This window comes from Bubalus kerabau, chromosome 4, assembly GCF_029407905.1.
Source record: "Bubalus kerabau isolate K-KA32 ecotype Philippines breed swamp buffalo chromosome 4, PCC_UOA_SB_1v2, whole genome shotgun sequence".
Taxonomy (NCBI): domain Eukaryota; kingdom Metazoa; phylum Chordata; class Mammalia; order Artiodactyla; family Bovidae; genus Bubalus; species Bubalus kerabau.
In genome coordinates this window covers 101,971,066-101,989,690 of record NC_073627.1, presented here as the reverse complement: position 1 = coordinate 101,989,690, position 18,625 = coordinate 101,971,066, and the positions used below count along the sequence as shown (strand labels likewise).

The window sequence follows — 18,625 nt, the reverse complement described above, 5'->3', positions numbered from 1 at the left end:
GGGTAAAAATGCTGGAAAAGAGAAATAAAACATTATCTTGTTTGGAATTTGCCAGGCCATTGTTTAACATCACTCCTCTAGCATGGGTTAGTCAGGTAAATTTTATTGTTTTTATTCTGACCTATCCATGGTAGCCAGCTTTTTATAAAAACAGACCTTATTTCTAAAATCTACTATATTATGCTATAGTATAATATGGGATGTGAATGAAAGTTATACTATTAAGTCATGTTAGAAGTGGTTTATGATAGATGCTTCTTTTCTTCTTTTATATATTTTCTAAGTATTTGAATTATTTGGGTTACAAAAGACTACTATGAAGTTACATGAACTGTAATTTATATAGCAATAAACAACTGACCAGATATCTTTAATAATCTGTTAGTAATGGCACTTCAGGGGAATTCAGAAAACTGGGAGAAATCAGTTTAGTATTAAAAATGTATGAACACATTTATAGTAGAATCTGAGTGGCGATATAGAGAATGTTAGAATTAAGTACAAAATAATAAATTATACATTAAGAAAAATGCAGGTTCATTACTTTTGAGTACATAAAAAAATTCTTCCAAACTATAGGTCTTTGTACATATTTTATTAAATAAAAATTTAAAACTCAAAATAGAATATTTTTGTATGTGACTTGATAATACTAATATGCAGAAGGCATCTTCAAGCAGTAACAAATGATCTCTGTAAGCTTGTATGTTTATAATGTTATTTTGTTCAGCATTTTTCCCTATAAATAGTAAAAAGTTTGTATCAGCCCAGCCCACAAGAGTCTATCAAACGATAATTTGTATATATATATATATATATATATATATATATTTCAAAAGAATGTACTTATGTTTTCTCCAAAGAGAAAACAGCATGAACCCTAGTTGCTTTTATCTCCCAGGGCTGGGGAGTCAGCTATGCACTCAATCAAATCCTTCCTATTGATGTTAGTATAGACCTCATTTGAGCAAAAAATACTCCCTGTATCATTTACAAAGCCAGTTACTCTCCCAGAGTATCAAAAGGTTAGAAAGATAATATCCAGCGAGAAATCATTCGGTTTTGTGTTTCCCCACAAACGCTCTGACTGTGAGGAAAATGCTCTCAGAGGTTCTTACCTGCAGTGTACAACCATCGGACCTGCATCAGGAGGGTTACAGGTTTTGACTCTCCGTAAGAAAGCCAGAAAAGGTGTTGGGTGTTCTGGAACACCATGATCAGGCCAGGCAGTGAACTGGAATTGTCTAACTTCTCTCTTCTCACTTGAACCATTCTGTGAAGTAAGAACAGTGATTGAAATTCTGTGTTCTTAGCCTCAAGTTGTATGATGTGTAATAACATGGAAAAGGTAACATGTAGATGTGTTCTCTTAATTCCTTCCCCTATCCTGTATTCCTTGGGAAGAAATACTCTTTGGAGTTGTAACTACAAGCTATTTGTAAATGACAAATATTTGCTCAGGAAGACAAAATTCCTAGGTGAGAAGCATTCCATTTCTCAGGTTTAACTATCAGGAGTGCTCCTGTCATATTTTGCAGAAAGAACTATTTCTTCTTCATCCAGTCTTTGTTTGCCGAAACTTTCATTCAGAGCAAGAGTTCCATGTTTATTGACAAATCACTAGACAAGGAGAAAAACTGCCGAGCGATAATGGAAGAATCATTTCATTCTTCATTGTTGCCAGTAGAATCAAGATTTAAGTAAAGCCTTGAAATATTTGATTTCTCAAAAGAAGTTTTCTTTAAATAATGGAAAGGGGAAAGAGAGGGGGAAAAAAGCAAACCTTGTAAAGTGCAAATGTTCGAACACAATATGTGGCCAGCTCCACTGTATCTAGCAGCGTCACTTGGACCAGCCCATGGGTTTCTGTACCTCTGCTGGGCCAATACTGGTCACACTTCACCTAGAAGAAACAAGTGACACATTCAGGGCAGAGCCTCATCAATTTCTCTATTAGCTTTATTTTGAGTTGCTGTTGAAGGAAAACAGCTTTTCTGCATTTCATTTTATGTTGATCTTTTTCTGGCGTGCATTCTTGTTATCCCAATATATGTAAATTACTTCTCTGATGCCAATGTAAACCACATTTTTCAAACTGGTAGGAATACTAAGCAGTAACAGATTCAATTTTGCTGGAGAAAAATAAATTGCAGATTGTCGCCAAGTAGAATAAGGAGAGAGGTATTTGAAACTTCAGAGGACTTGAAAAGAAAACACAAAATTGTTCTACGATAGACGTTAAGAATCGCTTCAGAAAGATTACACTTAGGCACTTAAATGACATGGTGAGATAGTTAGTGTTCATCCATCAAGGTTTAAAAGGCACAAACAATTTCATCTTGAGCTATCTCGAAATATGCTTGTTTAAAAGAAAAGTAGAAATAATTTGTAAATCTGTCAAAGTATAACAAACAACACAGCATTTTTCTTTAATACAAGATAAATGGTATGTGTATCAAAAACAAATGAAATATGTAAAGTCTGGGGGAAAAGAGCTGTCTGTTCTTTAAAAAGTCTCGGAGGGTCACCCACTAGCAGTGGCAAAGTTTAAATAATTTAAAACCCATTCATTTTAGATGAATAATCTACAGTGATTATGTGAAGTTGGACAAGAAAAGCACGTAAAAAGTATTCAATGCAATTAATTTAATATGCAACAAAGAATAATTCCAAATCTGCTGTATGCCTCGAATTTACTGAATGTGCCTTTGGGCATTAAAAAGTGTAATGAAAAAGAGCAAAGATAACACTATTTTCTAGTAAGACGATACATTAGAATATATTTACCCTTTCCATTTCAGATTAAAAGAAAAAAAATGGGAGTAGTTCTTAGTTGAAGCCAATTAAAATGCATGTCTAGGTAAACAAATCTAGTACTATTTCATATTAGTACATTTTCTACTTGAAAAATACTTGAAAATTATGATCTTTGGATTTAAACAAAAGCAATGAGGCATTATCATAGGTACTTGGATTTTTGGCTCAGTAAGTAGAATTACTAGGTAATTATTTGCTTTTATGTTGAATATAAATATTATTACCATTCTGTAAATAACATTGTAATTTTCTGTTTCACAACTAAAGCATTTGCTGCTCAGAGTCAGCCTCTTTCTGTGTAGATACCAGAACTTGTGAAAAGGGAGAGGGTTAATCCTCTACACAGTTTCCTAGACAAGATGAAAGAAAAGGTACAGTTACACAGGAAGGCAGAGACTGCGTTCTCAAGGTCTGCTCCTATGCCTTTATCTCAACTGTGAGACCCACACAAACATTATCTATTTCAAGAAAAACGAACAAAAGTGGTTCACCATAAAAATGGAGAATTATATCTTAGTAAGTTTTTTTTAAAGGCTTGCATTTATAGATGCACAAAATATTCTTGTTTCATATTTCTATCATATGCTCTAACTTAAAAATAACACAAGGGAAAGATAATTCTTTAAGGAGAATATTGATGTAGTAAGACCAGGGTTGGGTACATCTGTGTCTTCTCTGAAAGCAAAGTCGCTCAGTCGTGTCTGACTCTTTGTGACCCCATGGACTGTAGCCCACCACGCTCTTCCATCCATGGTATTTTTCAGGCAAGAGTACCAGAGTGGGTTGCCACAGACATCCATTAAAACCCAAGTTGTGCTTGGACAAACTTAGCAAAGGCTACTACCCTCATAGAGCCAACATTACTTAAGTAACCCTAATTCAGATAGAAAAAAAAAATCACAAAAATGAAGTCAGAGGATCTGTTCTAAACCATGAAATAGATGTCAAGTTGATGTCTTGCTGCAAGAGACAAAAGAAACTGGAGGCCTCTTATTGGAACATTTGAAGGGATGCCAACAATGTACTGAGTTTAGGAATGAACAGAGAAACTAAAAACTCATGATTTAAGAGTTTCAGCTGAAAACGAGCCCTTTCAAATCAAAACCAACAGGTCATATCCCAGGAGGACAAATACCACTGTGATGGGTACAAAAACAGCAAGTTAATGTAACAAAATGAACTAGAAGTTCAGTACAATTCACCAAACCCAATTCAACATAATTATGTTTCAAAGCTGGAGAATGGTTATCCTTAGACCTTTTAGTGAGGTAAGACAAAGGAAAACAAGAAAAGAACCATAAGCCAGCCTTTATGTGACCTCTGGAAAAATGACTCCATTATTGAGTGACTTTCCGTCTACAAATCCACTCCATCCCTAAAATGTAGGAAAACTTAAACTTTATAATGATTATTTTAAAGTTTGAGAACTGCAACTATTTTTGGCTTCGTTTTTCTCTGACCTCTTTAGGAAAAAGAAAATTCCACAAAACATTACTGTAAGGAGTAAATATTGTGATCATTTTTTAGCTAAAAGAATAAAGAAATAGTTCTTGTACTCATTTTAAAGAATGTATTCTAGCCTTATTCTTTACTAAAAAAAAAACCCTCTAAAATGTTTTAAGTGAAACTGCAAAAACTAGGAGCAACTTTTTAAAAAGTCAATATATTTAAACATCTGTGTTTTTTCTCAAGAGATATTTTGCAAGCGGAGTTTATGAAAAAATAAATGTTCTAATGTATGTGCCCATTCGCACGTACACTCTCAGCAGTGGGATTAGAAGGGTTGCCTGAGCCCTCTGAACAGCAACACAGGCTTCCCTTCAGCGCAAGGGCTGCAAGACTTCTTTTCTCCACCTCATTCTCTGAGTAGACTGTACAGGTTTCATCCTGAGGGCTAAATTTAAGGGCTTAGACTTACTGATAAATATTCCTTTAAGCCTTGCATTATTAGCCATACACTAAACAAATAATTTCTGATTGTAAGGTTAGAGAGGGAGTCAGAAGTCTAGTGAGGAAAAAAACGAAAAGGATACAGAATAATAATATAAATTATATATATATATTTCCTAACTAGCTAATACAAATGAGCTAGCTCTGTTTCCCTCTCTTGAAATGTTTTCTTTGGCAATAACCCTCCCCCACCACCAGTTTTTTTTTTTTTTTTTCCTGAGAGAAGAATCTCAGAGAATAATCTAGAGAGTTACTACTTCTTAGATTTCATGCATAGAGCTGAGTGTGAGAGTTAACATGTGCTGTACAGAAGGCTCCCCTTATATAGAAGGTGGGAGTTACAGTACAAATGCTGCTGTCTGTCTTTTCTTATTTGCTTCTGAAGTGACTACAAGTGGCCTTCAGGACTGATTCAAGGAAGGTCAGGCAGTTTCACCGTTTGACCGGTAAGCTGCTTCTCTGTTTCCAGGACCAAAGCCTTGTGGCCTCTTCTATAAAATGGGAATGATTATCTCCTGCATGACAGGTTTATTATAAGGGTTGGAAATCTTATACCTGAAACTCTGAACCCAATGGCCAACTCAAATAGGTGTCCAGTGGGAATATTTATTATTAGTTAACCATGTTCTCAGCTTTTTGTGTTTGTTGTTATAAACCACTGAAATCATTCTGAATATGAAAAATTGATTATATTATTAATCCTAACAGATATGTATTTAGGATTTTCTAGATGGGAGGTGAGGTGCCAGTGGCAATGAAAACACCAAAGTGAAAAACAGTCCTGCCCCCAGTCCATCAGCCGTATTGACTAAATATGTAGGGGTGTTTATATCTCCTGGATCATCAAATAGGTAGTTGTGACATTCCAAACAGTCCTTTAATGGACCTGGGCCCCAAGTGGCTGTGAAGAGAGAATGTACTAGAATCAGAGTAGAAAAGAAGTAAAGTAGAACCAGGCTATGGTTTAGAAACATCACCCTGTAACTCTACTTGAGGCCCAAATTGAATGAGACAGTTCAGATTCCTGGCTGAATTTAGGGGAGATATTTCTTTTTATTATCACAAAGAAAATCCCTTTATGTGGTAAGCTTTCATTTTTTCCAAAATTATGGAAAGACCAGGTTGACCATCGCTACATGTATGCTGTGGAATTCATTCATTTTCTCCCTTTCATGGCAAATTATTAAAAGTAAGTTGATGGCATGATAGAACATATTTAGATGTATTCAAAAGAGCAACTCATTATTGGAAATATCTCGTAGGATTTGATCCAGCAGGTCTACTGACTGTGCTTTAGGGAAATGCTCTCCTTGTTTCGTTTTTACTTCCACATGGCTTATCTTGGACATGGTTTGGCACATTAAGGGCACTCAACACGTGTAAGCCAACTTTATAATCAACTATACTGTGGTCTAGGTTGGCTTATTTTTAAACAGCCTAAAACTTTATGAAAACAAAACCTCATTTCAATTTAACAAAGCTTTATTGAGCCTGGCAGCATGGTGGAAGGCATCAGAATTCCAAATGTAACAAACCAATACTCCAACGAGTCCCAGCAATATTGAACCCAAACGCATTTGCCACATAGTATTTGAGAAAGCCTGCCTAGAGTTATTTAGTCAAAGAAAGACTTAGAAGAGACAATAAATGATATTTGGAAATCAGTATTTAGTACGTTTGGGCAAAGGATTCTACTGTAAAGAGGGGACAGTATGTTAACATTAGATAATGTAAATTAAGGCTGTTCTTGGGAAAAAGGAAATGTTACCATGACTAAATATACATTTAATAAGAAGAATACAATGAAAGGAAGTTCCAGGTAAATATTAGGATATATTTTAGTGGACAGAAAAATTACATGCCAAACTGATTCTGTAGGCTATTATATCTCTTTTTGGGATTTTTTAAAAGACCAGATTTAATACTTGATTTTCCAAAATCAGGAGAGATAATTCTCAAAGATTCTCTTCTCTTTGAATAATAGTGTCATTCTCTCCATTCAACTAATATTTAGTCATATCTATTTTCAAATGGCAAAACTATCTGGTTTATGAATTTCTTTCATTTTCTCTTTGCTGACCACTATTTAGTGAAGGATCAAAGGCAATGGAGTCCTTGAAACGAGAGTGATATTAAAGCATCTGACTATCAGTACAGTCATAGCTTTTCATAAATAAAACCATAATGTCAAAAAAAATTATTCTCTAAATAAACCAAATTTTGCTGCTTATCAGTTCACTGAACCATTCAAACACTTATTAAACCATTTATTAATTTAAAAACTTAATATTCATTTTCTTCTTTTTTTTGATGTGTGCTATAGAATGAATATCTGTGCCTCTCCCCCCCATTCACGTTGTTGTTATTCAGTCACTGAGTTGTGTTTGACTCTTTGTGATCCCATAGATTGCAGCATTTCAGGCTTCCCTGACCTTCACTATCTCTGAGTCTGCTGAAACTCATGTCCATTGAGCTTGATGCTATCCAACTATCTCATCCTCTGTCGCCCCCTTCTCCTCCTGCCCTAAATCTTTCCCAGCATCAGGATCTTTTCCAATGAGTTGGCTCTTTGTATCAGGTGGCCAAAGTATTGGAGCTTCAGCTTCAGCATCAGTACTTCCAATGAATATTCAGGACTGCTTTCCTTTAGGATTGACTGGTTTGATCTCCTTGCAGTCCAAGGACCTCTCAAGAGTCTTCTCCAGCACTACAATTCAAGAGCATCAATTCTTTGGTGTTCAGCCTTCTTGATGGTCCAACTTTCACATCCATACATGACTTCTGGAAAAACCATAGCTTTGACTATATGGACCTTTGTTGGCAAAGTGATATCTCTGCTTTTTAATATGCTGTCTAGGTTTGTCATAGCTTTTCTTCCAAGGAGCAGGCTTTTTTAAAATTTCATGGCTGCAGTTACCATCCATAGTGATTTTGGAGCCCAAGAAAATAAAATCTGCCAATATTTGCATTTTCCTCCTATCTATTTGGTATGAAGTGATGGGATTGGATACCATGATTTTAGTTTTTTGACTGTTGAGTTTTGTTTTATTTTATATTTTTCCTGCAGTTTTTTTTTCTACTTTTAAACATGTATTTATTTTCATTGACGGATAATTACAATATAGTGCTGGTTTAGGACTTAGGGAACTCAAACCAGGGCTCTGTGACAACCTAGAGGGGTGGGATTGGGGTGGGAGGAGACTCAAGAGGAAGGGGACATATGTATACCTATGGCTGATCCATGTTGATATAGGGCAGAATGTTGAGTTTTAAGCCAGCTTTTCACTCTCCTCTTTCACCTTCATCAAGAGGCTCTTTAGTTATATTCGCTTTCTGTCATTAGGGTGGTTGCTATTGTTCAGTCACTCAATCATGTCCGCCTCTTTGCAACCCTATGGACTGCAGCACTCCAGGCTTCCCTGTCCATCACCAACTCCCGGAGCTTGCTCAAACTCATGTCCATTGAGTTGGTGATGCTATCCAACTATCTCATCCTCTGTAGCCCCCTTCTCCTCCTGCCCTAAATCTTTCCCAGCATCAGGGTCTTTTCAAATGAGTCAGTTCTCCGCATCAGGTGGCCAAAGTATTCGAGCTTCACCATCAGTCCTTCCATGAATAATCAGCATTGATTTCTTTTAGGATTGACTGGTTTGATCTCCTTTCTATTCAAGGTGCTCTCAAGCGTCTTCTCCAACACCATAATTCAAAAGCATCAATTTTTCTGTGCTCAGCCTTCTTTACGGTCCAAGACTCACATCCATACATGACTACTGGAAAAACCATAGCTTTGACTGGATGGACTTTTGTTGGCAAAGTAATGTCTCTGCTTTTTAATATGCTGTCTAGGTTTGTCATAGTTTCGCTTCACAAGAGCAATCATCTCTTAATTTCATGGTTACAGTCACCATCTGCAGTGATTTTGGAGCCCAAGAATATTAAAGCCTGTCACTGTTTGCATTGGTTCCCCATCTATTCACCATAAAGTGATGGGACCGGATGCCACAATTTCGTTTTTTGAATGTTGAGTTTTAAGCCAACTTTTTCACTATCCTCTTTCACCTTAATCAAGAGACTCTTTAGTTCTTCTTCACTTTCTGCCATAAGGTGGCATCATCTGCATATTTGTGGTTACTGATATTTCTCTCTGCAATCTTGATTCCAGCTTGTGCTTCATCCAGCCTGGCATTTCACCTGATGTACTCTGCATATAAGTTAAATACGCAAGGTGATTATATACAGTGACGTACTCCTTTCCCAATTCGGAACCAGTATGTTGTTCCATGTCTGTTTCTGTTGCTTCTTGTCTTGCATACAGGTTTTGCAGGAGGTAAAGTGGTCTGGTATTCCCATCTCTTTAAGAATATTCCACAGTTTGTTGTGATCCATAGTCAAAGGTTTTAGCGTAGTAAATGAAACAGAAGTAGATGTTGTTCTGGAATTGTCTTGCTTTTTCGATGATCCAACAGATTTGGGAATTTGATCTCTGGTTCCTCTTCCTTTTCTAAATCCAGCTTGAATATCTGGATGTTCTTGGTTCATGTACTGTTGAAACCTAGCTTGGAGAATTTTGAGCATTACTTGACTAGCGTTTGAGATGAGTGCAATTGTGTGGTAGTTTGAGCATTCTTTGGCATTGCCTTTCTTTGGCCCTGGAATGAAAACTGAGCTTTTCAGTCCTGTGGCCACTGCTGAGTTTTCCAATTTAGGGTGGTATCATCTGCATATCTGAGGTTGTGGATATTTCTCCTGGCACTATGTTGAAATCTGATTCCCTATGTGATCGTATTAGGAAGTGGGGGCTTGAGAAGGCCCTTAGGTCATGAGGGTGGAGGCCTGGTAGAATGGAATTAGTGCTTTAGAAGAGAAACTCCTGAGAGCTCTCTCATCCCTGCATCATACAGACAGTTTTCTATGAAGCAGGAAGCAGCACCTTGGTCTTAAACTGTAAGAATTTAAGTTTCTGTTGTATATAAACCATCCAGTCTATAGCATTCTGTTATAGCGACCTGAGCAGGATAAGACAAATGCATCTGATACGGATTAACAGACGGAGCTGCACTCAACTTTTCTGACTTCTCCCATTATGTCTCCACTTTCTAGCACGTTGTTGTAACCTGAGGAAAAATGTATGAAATGTCCTTGTCATGGCCAGGTGGCACTTGCATACCAGGCCCTCCCTCATGACTTGAGTCTCTTTGCCCTCAGCCCCAGTCACTCCTGGCAACGACTGGGTACTCCACACACATTTACTGTCACCTCTGCACCTGCCTTCACCTGCCCAGTGGCTGCCTGTGTTCCAACAGTGCTCCAGTGTCACTGACACTGAGCGATAACCTTACGTGACTTAAAGTTTCAATAAAAAGACAATGTTTGTATACCAGCCAATATGGATACGTTTCAATATAGTAACTCCCAGTAAAACTACAGTGGTGCATACCAGCTGAATGTCTGCCTTGCCTGGGCACAGAGAGTAACTCGCACTTCTCAAAATCTTAGAAATAGCCTAGACCAGCCTGGAGCACTGTAAGCATGACTGCGAAGAATCACAGGGGCTTTGCACATTGTCATTGGGAGCAAAGCTGCATCTCTTTCTCATTCCTTAGGTTGTGCTGCCTATAATTCACTTCAGTAGGGATGTTCTGAGCCAGCATCTGTAGTCTTCCATCCTAAATAGAGGAGGTGGGATGGACAAAGAAGGGAGAAATTCCAGGAAGCTAACAGTAAGAAATTGGTGGGATCCTTTCTGTTATCTGACATGGTTGACAAAATAAAACCAAGAGTGTGGAACTTGCTAGATAAGGACCCAAACATCCTTTAGGCTGCCAACATGAGTATCTTTCTTTTTGTTGCCAGTGTCCTATATACATTAAGTATCCAAGCTTTTTAAAAACAATCCCATACATCATGCAGACTCTAAAGGCAACGATTATGCTGCAATCACAACAGCTGCTTAAGGAAAAAGCAGTTTCTGTAGCCCTAGATAGGCAGTGCTTCAGGTTACAGTTTGAGAAATTAAATGTTCAAGGCCTCTCGTGCTTCGAGTTCTGTTTGGAAGAGGACACCGACCTGGCATTTGGAAGGCATTAGCTCTCCATTATACTTACCAAACCTTGACAAACCAGAGGGGCCAGGAATTAGTCTGCCACCAGCCAAGGCTGGGCCTTCCAAAACCGATAACGACAATGCAAACAATAACACTGCCATTTATAATCTTCAAAGGGATTCTGCCAACTTTTAACCCAAAAGGACCTCACAATCTGAAAAGTATCTCAAGCTTTGTTCTACAGAAAAACAAGAAAGTGTTTGATCAGAATCTCCTTTCTTGCTGCTTTTTGTCCAGAATATCCCTCTTAGCTACAGAAGCAAGTGGAATATGTCTCCATCTCACTGTCACTCTCTGTTGGGGTAAATTTACTATGATGGCATTCAAGGAATGGAGAGGACACAGGAAGAGTGAGTGGTCTTTAGGTCTGAAGTGCTCCAGTGGCCAAGCGTCAGGTTTAACTCCCTAAACTATTAGCATAGTGTAGTTAATGCCAGCCTGACCCCTTCGGCCTTGACATCGTCTAACCTCCATTCATTAATACAAACAACCGAATTTACAGGATTATGGATTTTCCCATTCCTGGCCTATCATAAAATAAGTCATGTTGCACAATATGTTTGATCTGCTCTAGCAATGGATGCCATTAACCAGGTTCCCTGGTTATCTATTTGGGAACAGAAAATGGGATTTAGAGAGTTTGGAAACTGAGTACGGACTTCCTCACATCTTATTCTATGCTTTTACCACTAACAAATGTGGCCCACATTGGATGATGACAATTCAAATCAGTTCCCATGTTAGGGTGTGTCAAAATTTTTCTCTCATCCTTAACATTTATAGCACTAAGTCCCACTACAATACTGACTCTTTAAGTGAATCAACTCCCACTATAAAGCTTGCAAGACATGAAGCAACAATGAGTGTCAACTATGGGAACTGACTGAAGGCAGGCTGGGAGGACAAGTGAAAGACAAATACCCCTTAACCTCACTGAATCCATTTCACCTTCTAACACTAATCAAGGTTGCTCAAGAATTTGTCAACGATAGGCCTACACGGTCCCTTCTGTACCTCAAGATGGGAAACAAAGTAGAAGAGAAATAGCCAAAAGCAGAGAGATAAAGGGGGAGAGCTTCTGGGCCAGGAATGGTCTTTGAGAATCCTCCCTTGGAGACCCCCATTCTTCAACCTAGGCGTGCCAGCCATGCATCCCAGCTGCCCACAAATAACACCCTTGTAGTGGAAATCCCAGCTGTATACATTTTACTTTCCTACCAGTGCTTCATTTTTTCCGAACTCTTTCTTCCCTCCATGTGGTTACCCAGACCAATTCATGTGCTTATTGGCATGTTATGAAACATGGAAACAATTAAAGACCACATTCTGAGGCACAAGAATAAGCTGCTGCAGAATCAGTGAACTACGCAGAACTTGAGACGATTTGGCAAAAAAAGATGGAAACTGTGGAATAAAACCCACTAACCATATCTCATGTCACACAGTATACAAGTCTTTAAATTTATTTGTGCGTTTTTAGGCAGCAATCAAACTTCAACTTCAAAATCTCTAGTTTTTAGCTTTATACATATACATATACATATATATATGTATTTAATATATCCTAATGAAACTCATAGAAAATATTCAACTTACACTATTTCTCCTCAGGCTTGATATATGAGTGTACACTGTGCAAACAGTCTCCTGATTTAAGTTTGGGATTCTTGCAAGGCCACATTTAAGGGAGACTGATGGCATTTGAAAAATCAAAGAACTGAAGTTTTCAAATGGCTACCGTAAGCCCTAAGCCCTACCTCACACTTGGAAGGCTTCGTCAGCCTTCCAAGTGCGAATAATGGTCAATTCTCTAACAAAAGATCAGGGAAATGTCTAACATATGCAAGAGTAAATTTTTTCTTGAGTGAACTGTTCTAATTCAGCAACGGTTACAAGCCCTGCTGCTGTGTCAACCACAGAGAGGAGCTGGGAATGAGCCTTCGCACAGTAGAGGGCTAGAAAACAAAGGAGGTTGGTTCTGAGAAGAGGATCCCCTATTATCATAAATAAATAAGAGAGGGAAGGAGAATGAAAATCTGAACCAAAAGGAAATGTGTTATCAAAACTATATTTAGTGGTAATTATTACTACACGTAACTCATGTTCATAATAATACTATTTTCACAATGTATTGCTTCAAGATAAGTGAAAGTAGCAGCCAGAATGTTCTATGGTAGATTTTTTACAGGCAAATTAACACACTTCCTGTGTCAGGGTCTCCATTCTGGAGGTTCTGTCAAAGGCAAATGCAAAGGGACCCCATGTTCTGAGCTACACTCTCCTGTTGACTAGGATGCATGGCTGTGCAACCCCGGGCTGGGAACAGGGGGCAAAACTGATTATGCGGAGTGACTCTTGTGTTTGGTTAGGATTCACCAACAACCACAGAGAAACAGACTCATTTCATTTGGGAACAAAACTTGATTTATTTGGAAGCCAGCTTTAGGGGAAACCAAAGCTATAATGGTAAGGCTTCCAACTTCTCTATTTCAACCAAAAGATAATAGTGTAGACTCACTGAGACACCTTGTCACATTCTTTATCTAAGGTAATATCCACATTACGTTTCCATGTAATCCAGAAAGGAGACTTTGAGGTATCCAGCAGCTTGTGTAATGTCACATAGCTAGTGTGCACTAAAGTTGGGCTCTAAACCCAGACATGTGACTGCAAGGCACCCTGTCAGGTCGCTTCCTCTGATGGTGGTGTCCCCAGGCAATTCCGTGCAGTATCATGCAATCTTTTCTTCCTATTCTTCTCTCTTTCCCACTTCAGTTAACAGGCATTCCTGATTACTTGTAGTGCACAGAAGTGTTTACACACACACACACACATGCCTTTTTTTTTTAATAAGCCAAGGGGATGAATTTTATTTTAGGAACCCAAGCCTTCATCAAAATAATGAAATTTTAAGCTTTAGCCCTTGGAGAAGTGATTTGTTTAAGCTGCCTGGACCTCTTCCCTTTATGAGAGAGACTACAGCAGTTTCTAAATAAAGCCAAGTAGTTAGTATGACTGCTTTGAAGTTGGCTGCTGGGTACTGAGAATTCAGCGAGTTGCAGGTCAGCCCACATAACCTTAAAAGTTCCCCAAGTATGGAGCTATATATTTCAGCAACAACTAACCAATGTTTAAAACACTGTTTGTATAGCAAAATTTAACCTACGTTCTTGTTTTGAAAATCCAGGAATGCTTTCCCCTTGCTTCCTGGGACTTTAGGGGAAAGAGGAAGAAGTGTACAGGGGAAAATTGAGGTGGGAGAATGTGAGGGAGGAAGATGAAGAGCAGGTGAGATAATTTGGGGGTTCAGTGCTTTGTTAGATCTCTCCAGGGCATTTGGTCATTTATTTTCAAGTGTTCTAGACCAAGGAACAAAGGCTTTGGGGCTTTGGGGGTGAGAGTATATCATTTGTATAGCCAAGGGTTGATGATGATTGAGATCTCTCAATATTGGCTTATGTGGGTCATCATAAGTTTGGGTACAGACTGAACCATCCCAGAATAAAAAGCACTTTATTTGGCCTCCTCAGGTCATTTAACAAAGGAGAGAGCTAACTTGCAAGAGCAAAGAGTAATTAATGAAGGGAGCAAACAGAGTTCATTTAGTAACTTCCAAATAAGTTTCTCTGTCTGAGGTGGGAGAAAAAAAGGTAGCCTGCAACAGAAAGATAAACTGTGGGTATTTAAGTCACAATGCCTTCCACCAAGAACTGCTCATTACCATCACATGTTGCACTGGCAGTGGGGCCAGTTAGAACTAACTTTATTATTAGAAGCAATTAGGGAGAAAAGGGGCAGAATTTCATTTGGTTATTTCAAAACAAGTTTCTGTGCCTGGCTTAATGAAAGCCTGCAGTGTCAAGATAAAAATGTGTGTTTTACTGAAAACAGCTTTTGCAAATGACTGCTTGTTACCAGCCAGTATCTCTAGGCAGAGCAGTCTGGGTAGGCTGGATTTACATGCATACTGTAACATAATAGTTTAGTTGCCTCTGCTTCACAGAAGTGCTAACAGGCAGTATGGCCTGGTGGGTAAGCACATGTGTTGTGGAGACAGACTGTCTGTCTTCAATTCTTCACTCTGACCTTGGTAACTGAAAGAGCTTGGGTGACCTTCTGGAATGTCCTGGCCTCAGTTTACTCATATATAAAGTGGAAATCAAAGTAGTGTTTATCTCATGGATTGTTGTAAAATATCAGTGTACCCAAAATATGTCAGACATTGTTAAAATTATTAACAATTGTATCCAAGAATCATTTGGATGGAAGTTGCTTTAAGGAAAGGGCTAGTTATACATAGGGGTTATATAGAGGTTACCCTGATTATGAGTCAATAAAAGATCTATTTACATCTTTCAAATGGTATTTGAATGTAACGTGTAACACATATATGTCTTCACAGTCATACACGTTTTTTTAAATCTAAATTCATTTCAGACAATATTTTTGTAGAATTCACATTCTGAAAAGATCTGATTGCTTTTTAGGTTTGCTAAACCAGTTGTGTTCCATATTTATTGATTTCCCAGCTTTAAAATAACAGCTGGGACTTTTCATATTCTCCAAAGTCTGAGCTTTTTCCTTAGGGATCTCCTGGGCAGTTTTCAACTCCTCTCTCATAGACACACTGGGGCTAAGAGAAACTGCCATGTATTGAGCTTAGAAGAATGTTTAAAACCTGGCTGTCACACAACAAATGAGGACTCAGGCTTTGACTTCCTTGTAAATCTCCTTTTTGAGAATACTGTGAGCCCAGTAAAAGAGCCCTCTCACTGGTAGTTTCAAACTCTGCCCCGAATGCCCCACGCTTCAGGGAGACTATATGCTGTCTTCAGTGACTTGTCAGACTTGTTCCTTAAATTCTCAAGGTTACAGGCTGATTTTCATCAAATGGCTACAATATTTGCATGTACACTTGGGAATGTGGATACTGCTTACCCATTATGTTCTAGTTTTGCAAATCAAGAGCATTTAACCAATATGCCATGCTCCATAATATTGGATCCATATGATGAATAAAATTCCTTTCTTAGACCTTACTAAGCAGTGACTCTGTTATTAAAACCTATTCATTTTGGAGAAGGCTAAATGCCCTCTGCGTTTACATGTTTTCTCAGCTGTGTATTAACCCGCATCATTTTTCTGACTGCCCTGACTTAATTTATGATAATTTGAATAATTTTTGAAAGGACCCTCTTTCACAGAATTTTAGATTCTCACTGCAAATTATGAGAAAGAAAAAGTTGAAAATGTCAGGAAGTACATATTATTGGGATTTTCCCCCAGTCTGTGCATTCCTATTAAATGTGAATTTTAAAAAGATATCCAAGTTGATACTTATTTATCTAGCCAAGTTGCCTACTTCTTTGAGTGCTAGTTTTTCTTTTAGTGATCATACACATCATAACATGAGATAATTTCCTTTTTGAAAGATACAAAAGAATGTTAAAGCATGATTTAGTGTAAGCTGTTGATATTCATATTTAGTGGCTGTTAAAGAATCAAAGCTTAAAGAAATCTTAGATTCAGACCAGAAGTATCTGAGGGAAGATTTTAAGAGGGGGAAGGGAGATATTCCTCCTTACCCTGGATCGTTCTTCTAGTTTTGTCATCATAACAACCGTGGCACTCCGTTGCTCCCATATCATTCTCCAGAAGTCCCCGAATGTTTCCGGTAGAGATCCCTGTGTTGCGATATAGGCATTTTGTTTCCTGTAGCCATCTATGTAATTGGCATTCACATAGTCACTTCCTGGGATACCTGTAAAACAAGGAGTGTTATGCAACTATGTGAACGTATCACAAGAGGAAACAGCCTGGGACATGGCCTGATGACAGTGTTATATTATTGTTTCACACTGTATTAAAGTTTGGGTCTTAAACAAGATTAAAAATGGTTCTTATTGGGACCGTCACATTAAAGAAATACAATGTCTGAAGTGTTCAATCTTTGTGTGGACTCCAAAGAAAGGAAAACACAACTGATTGTTCATGGAATGCCTTTTCTCTCACATGTTTTCTCCATTGCATCAGCAAAATATAGCGTGCAAAGGAAGATAAGCAATTATCTGGTCATATTCCACATTCATTCTCTTCTTTCTCAGACAAAAACCAAATAAAATGATGCCTGAGTCTGAAAATGCAGTATAGGGTGGAACATGTCCTAACAGTAAAAATTCTTTCCAGATTTAGCTAACAGGGAATTCATATATAAACTCATTTAATCCTCACAACTCTCAGAAATTCAGTCATGATCTTCCTTTCACAAAGGAGGAAACTAAGGTGCACAGAGATGCAAAACTGTGCCAAAATTTCTGGTCTAATTATAGGCAGGCAGTCTGCTACATCTGTGTCTTAACCCCTGTAGGGTACTGCTTCTCCCTTAAACTTCAACAGGTTGTTGAATCACACAGATCGCTCTTTGGATGATGACAACTGCCTCCTAATTGGTTGTCCCATTTCTACTTTTGTCCTTTGCAGTCTGTTCTCTATTTCGATGAGAGCAGTTTATAAAAATATATTTCAGACACTGAATGTCTCTTCTTCAAACCCAACAATGGCTTCTCCTTATACTTGAAATAAAATCCAAATTCTCAACAATGGCTACAAAGCTCTGTACTTCTCCAACTCATCTTGTCTACTCATCTACTCACTTTCCAGTCTCTAGACCCTGTCCTGCTTCTACATGCTGGCTTTGTTAGAAAACATTCCTCCGCTAGCTTGGTGCCATCCCACATTCCACAACACACTCTCTGTCTCCTTCCCATCAGAAAACACTGAGCCTCCATCTCAGGGGGCCTGTTCTTCATACCCTGGGACCTCAGAACTCTCTTGGCAACATTGTAATTATAAATTTAATTGTTCACTTGCATACTGCTTGTGTTATTTGCCTCTAGACCGCATATCTTTTATTTACCTTTGCTATCCCTGGTGACAAAAAGAGTAAATAATTTGCCCACGTTCTAACATTGAATAAGTGGCAAAGTTGTAACATAATACAGATATTCTGATTAAAAGTCTAATTTTCCTTCAGCACAGTGCCTTTATAAGGGTTACAGGGAAGTCTGAACTTCCAAGAAGAGTGACCAGAATGATGATGTAAATCAAAGCTATTTCATATGAGAAAGGAATATATACTAAAACCTGGCAAAAAAAAAAAAAGGAGTTGGACATAAGAGTTGCCCATGAATCAAGAGAGGTTGAGGATTACTATGTTGAGACCCAAATCTTTCAGTTCTGAAGGATGTAACTAGAGAGAGATGAATTTCATCTCCAGTATAATAAAGCATTTTCATATAGTCAGAATCAGAAAGGGTATAGATTTCCTCCAGATGTAATGAGTTGCCTATTCCTGAAGGAACAAACACTTTATTGGGATATTAGCATGATACAGGAGATAGCAGTAGAACCTGTACATGGTCCCTTCTTACTTTGGGAAAATATGAGTCTTGGATTTATTAAAAAAAAGAATATATTCTTTATAATGGAACATATGTTCCCAAGCTAAGATTACTATATTTCAGTGATTGCCACTTGCAATTACTTTGACTGCTTTTCTGATTCCAGTTGTAAAATCGATCCTCTCAAGAAAAGTAATGAAAGTCAGATGGAGGCTACTGGGTTCCAAGACGAACACATGGATATGAAATACCAGCAGCATCAGTGAAAAGCCTTTTGAGCAAAAACTGAAATGCACGGTTGGTTGTAACATTATTCATCTATTACAGCTACTCAAGAAGCTGTTGGGGTTCTGGC

At 38.1% G+C, this 18,625-nt stretch overlaps 1 protein-coding gene across 2 annotated transcripts in view; it reads right to left on the bottom strand.

The window, feature by feature from the left end:
• Positions 1-18,625, bottom strand: part of PTPRD (protein tyrosine phosphatase receptor type D) — a 566,636-nt gene that overhangs the window by 47,663 nt on the left and 500,348 nt on the right. For both annotated transcript variants that reach the window (XM_055578085.1, XM_055578084.1), the window contains exons 25-27: positions 16,456-16,631; positions 1,784-1,903; positions 1,119-1,273 (exon numbers count right to left, since the gene is read on the bottom strand). In XM_055578085.1, coding sequence (XP_055434060.1) covers positions 1,119-1,273; positions 1,784-1,903; positions 16,456-16,631 — 451 coding nt within the window. The remainder of the gene's footprint in view (positions 1-1,118; positions 1,274-1,783; positions 1,904-16,455; positions 16,632-18,625) is intronic.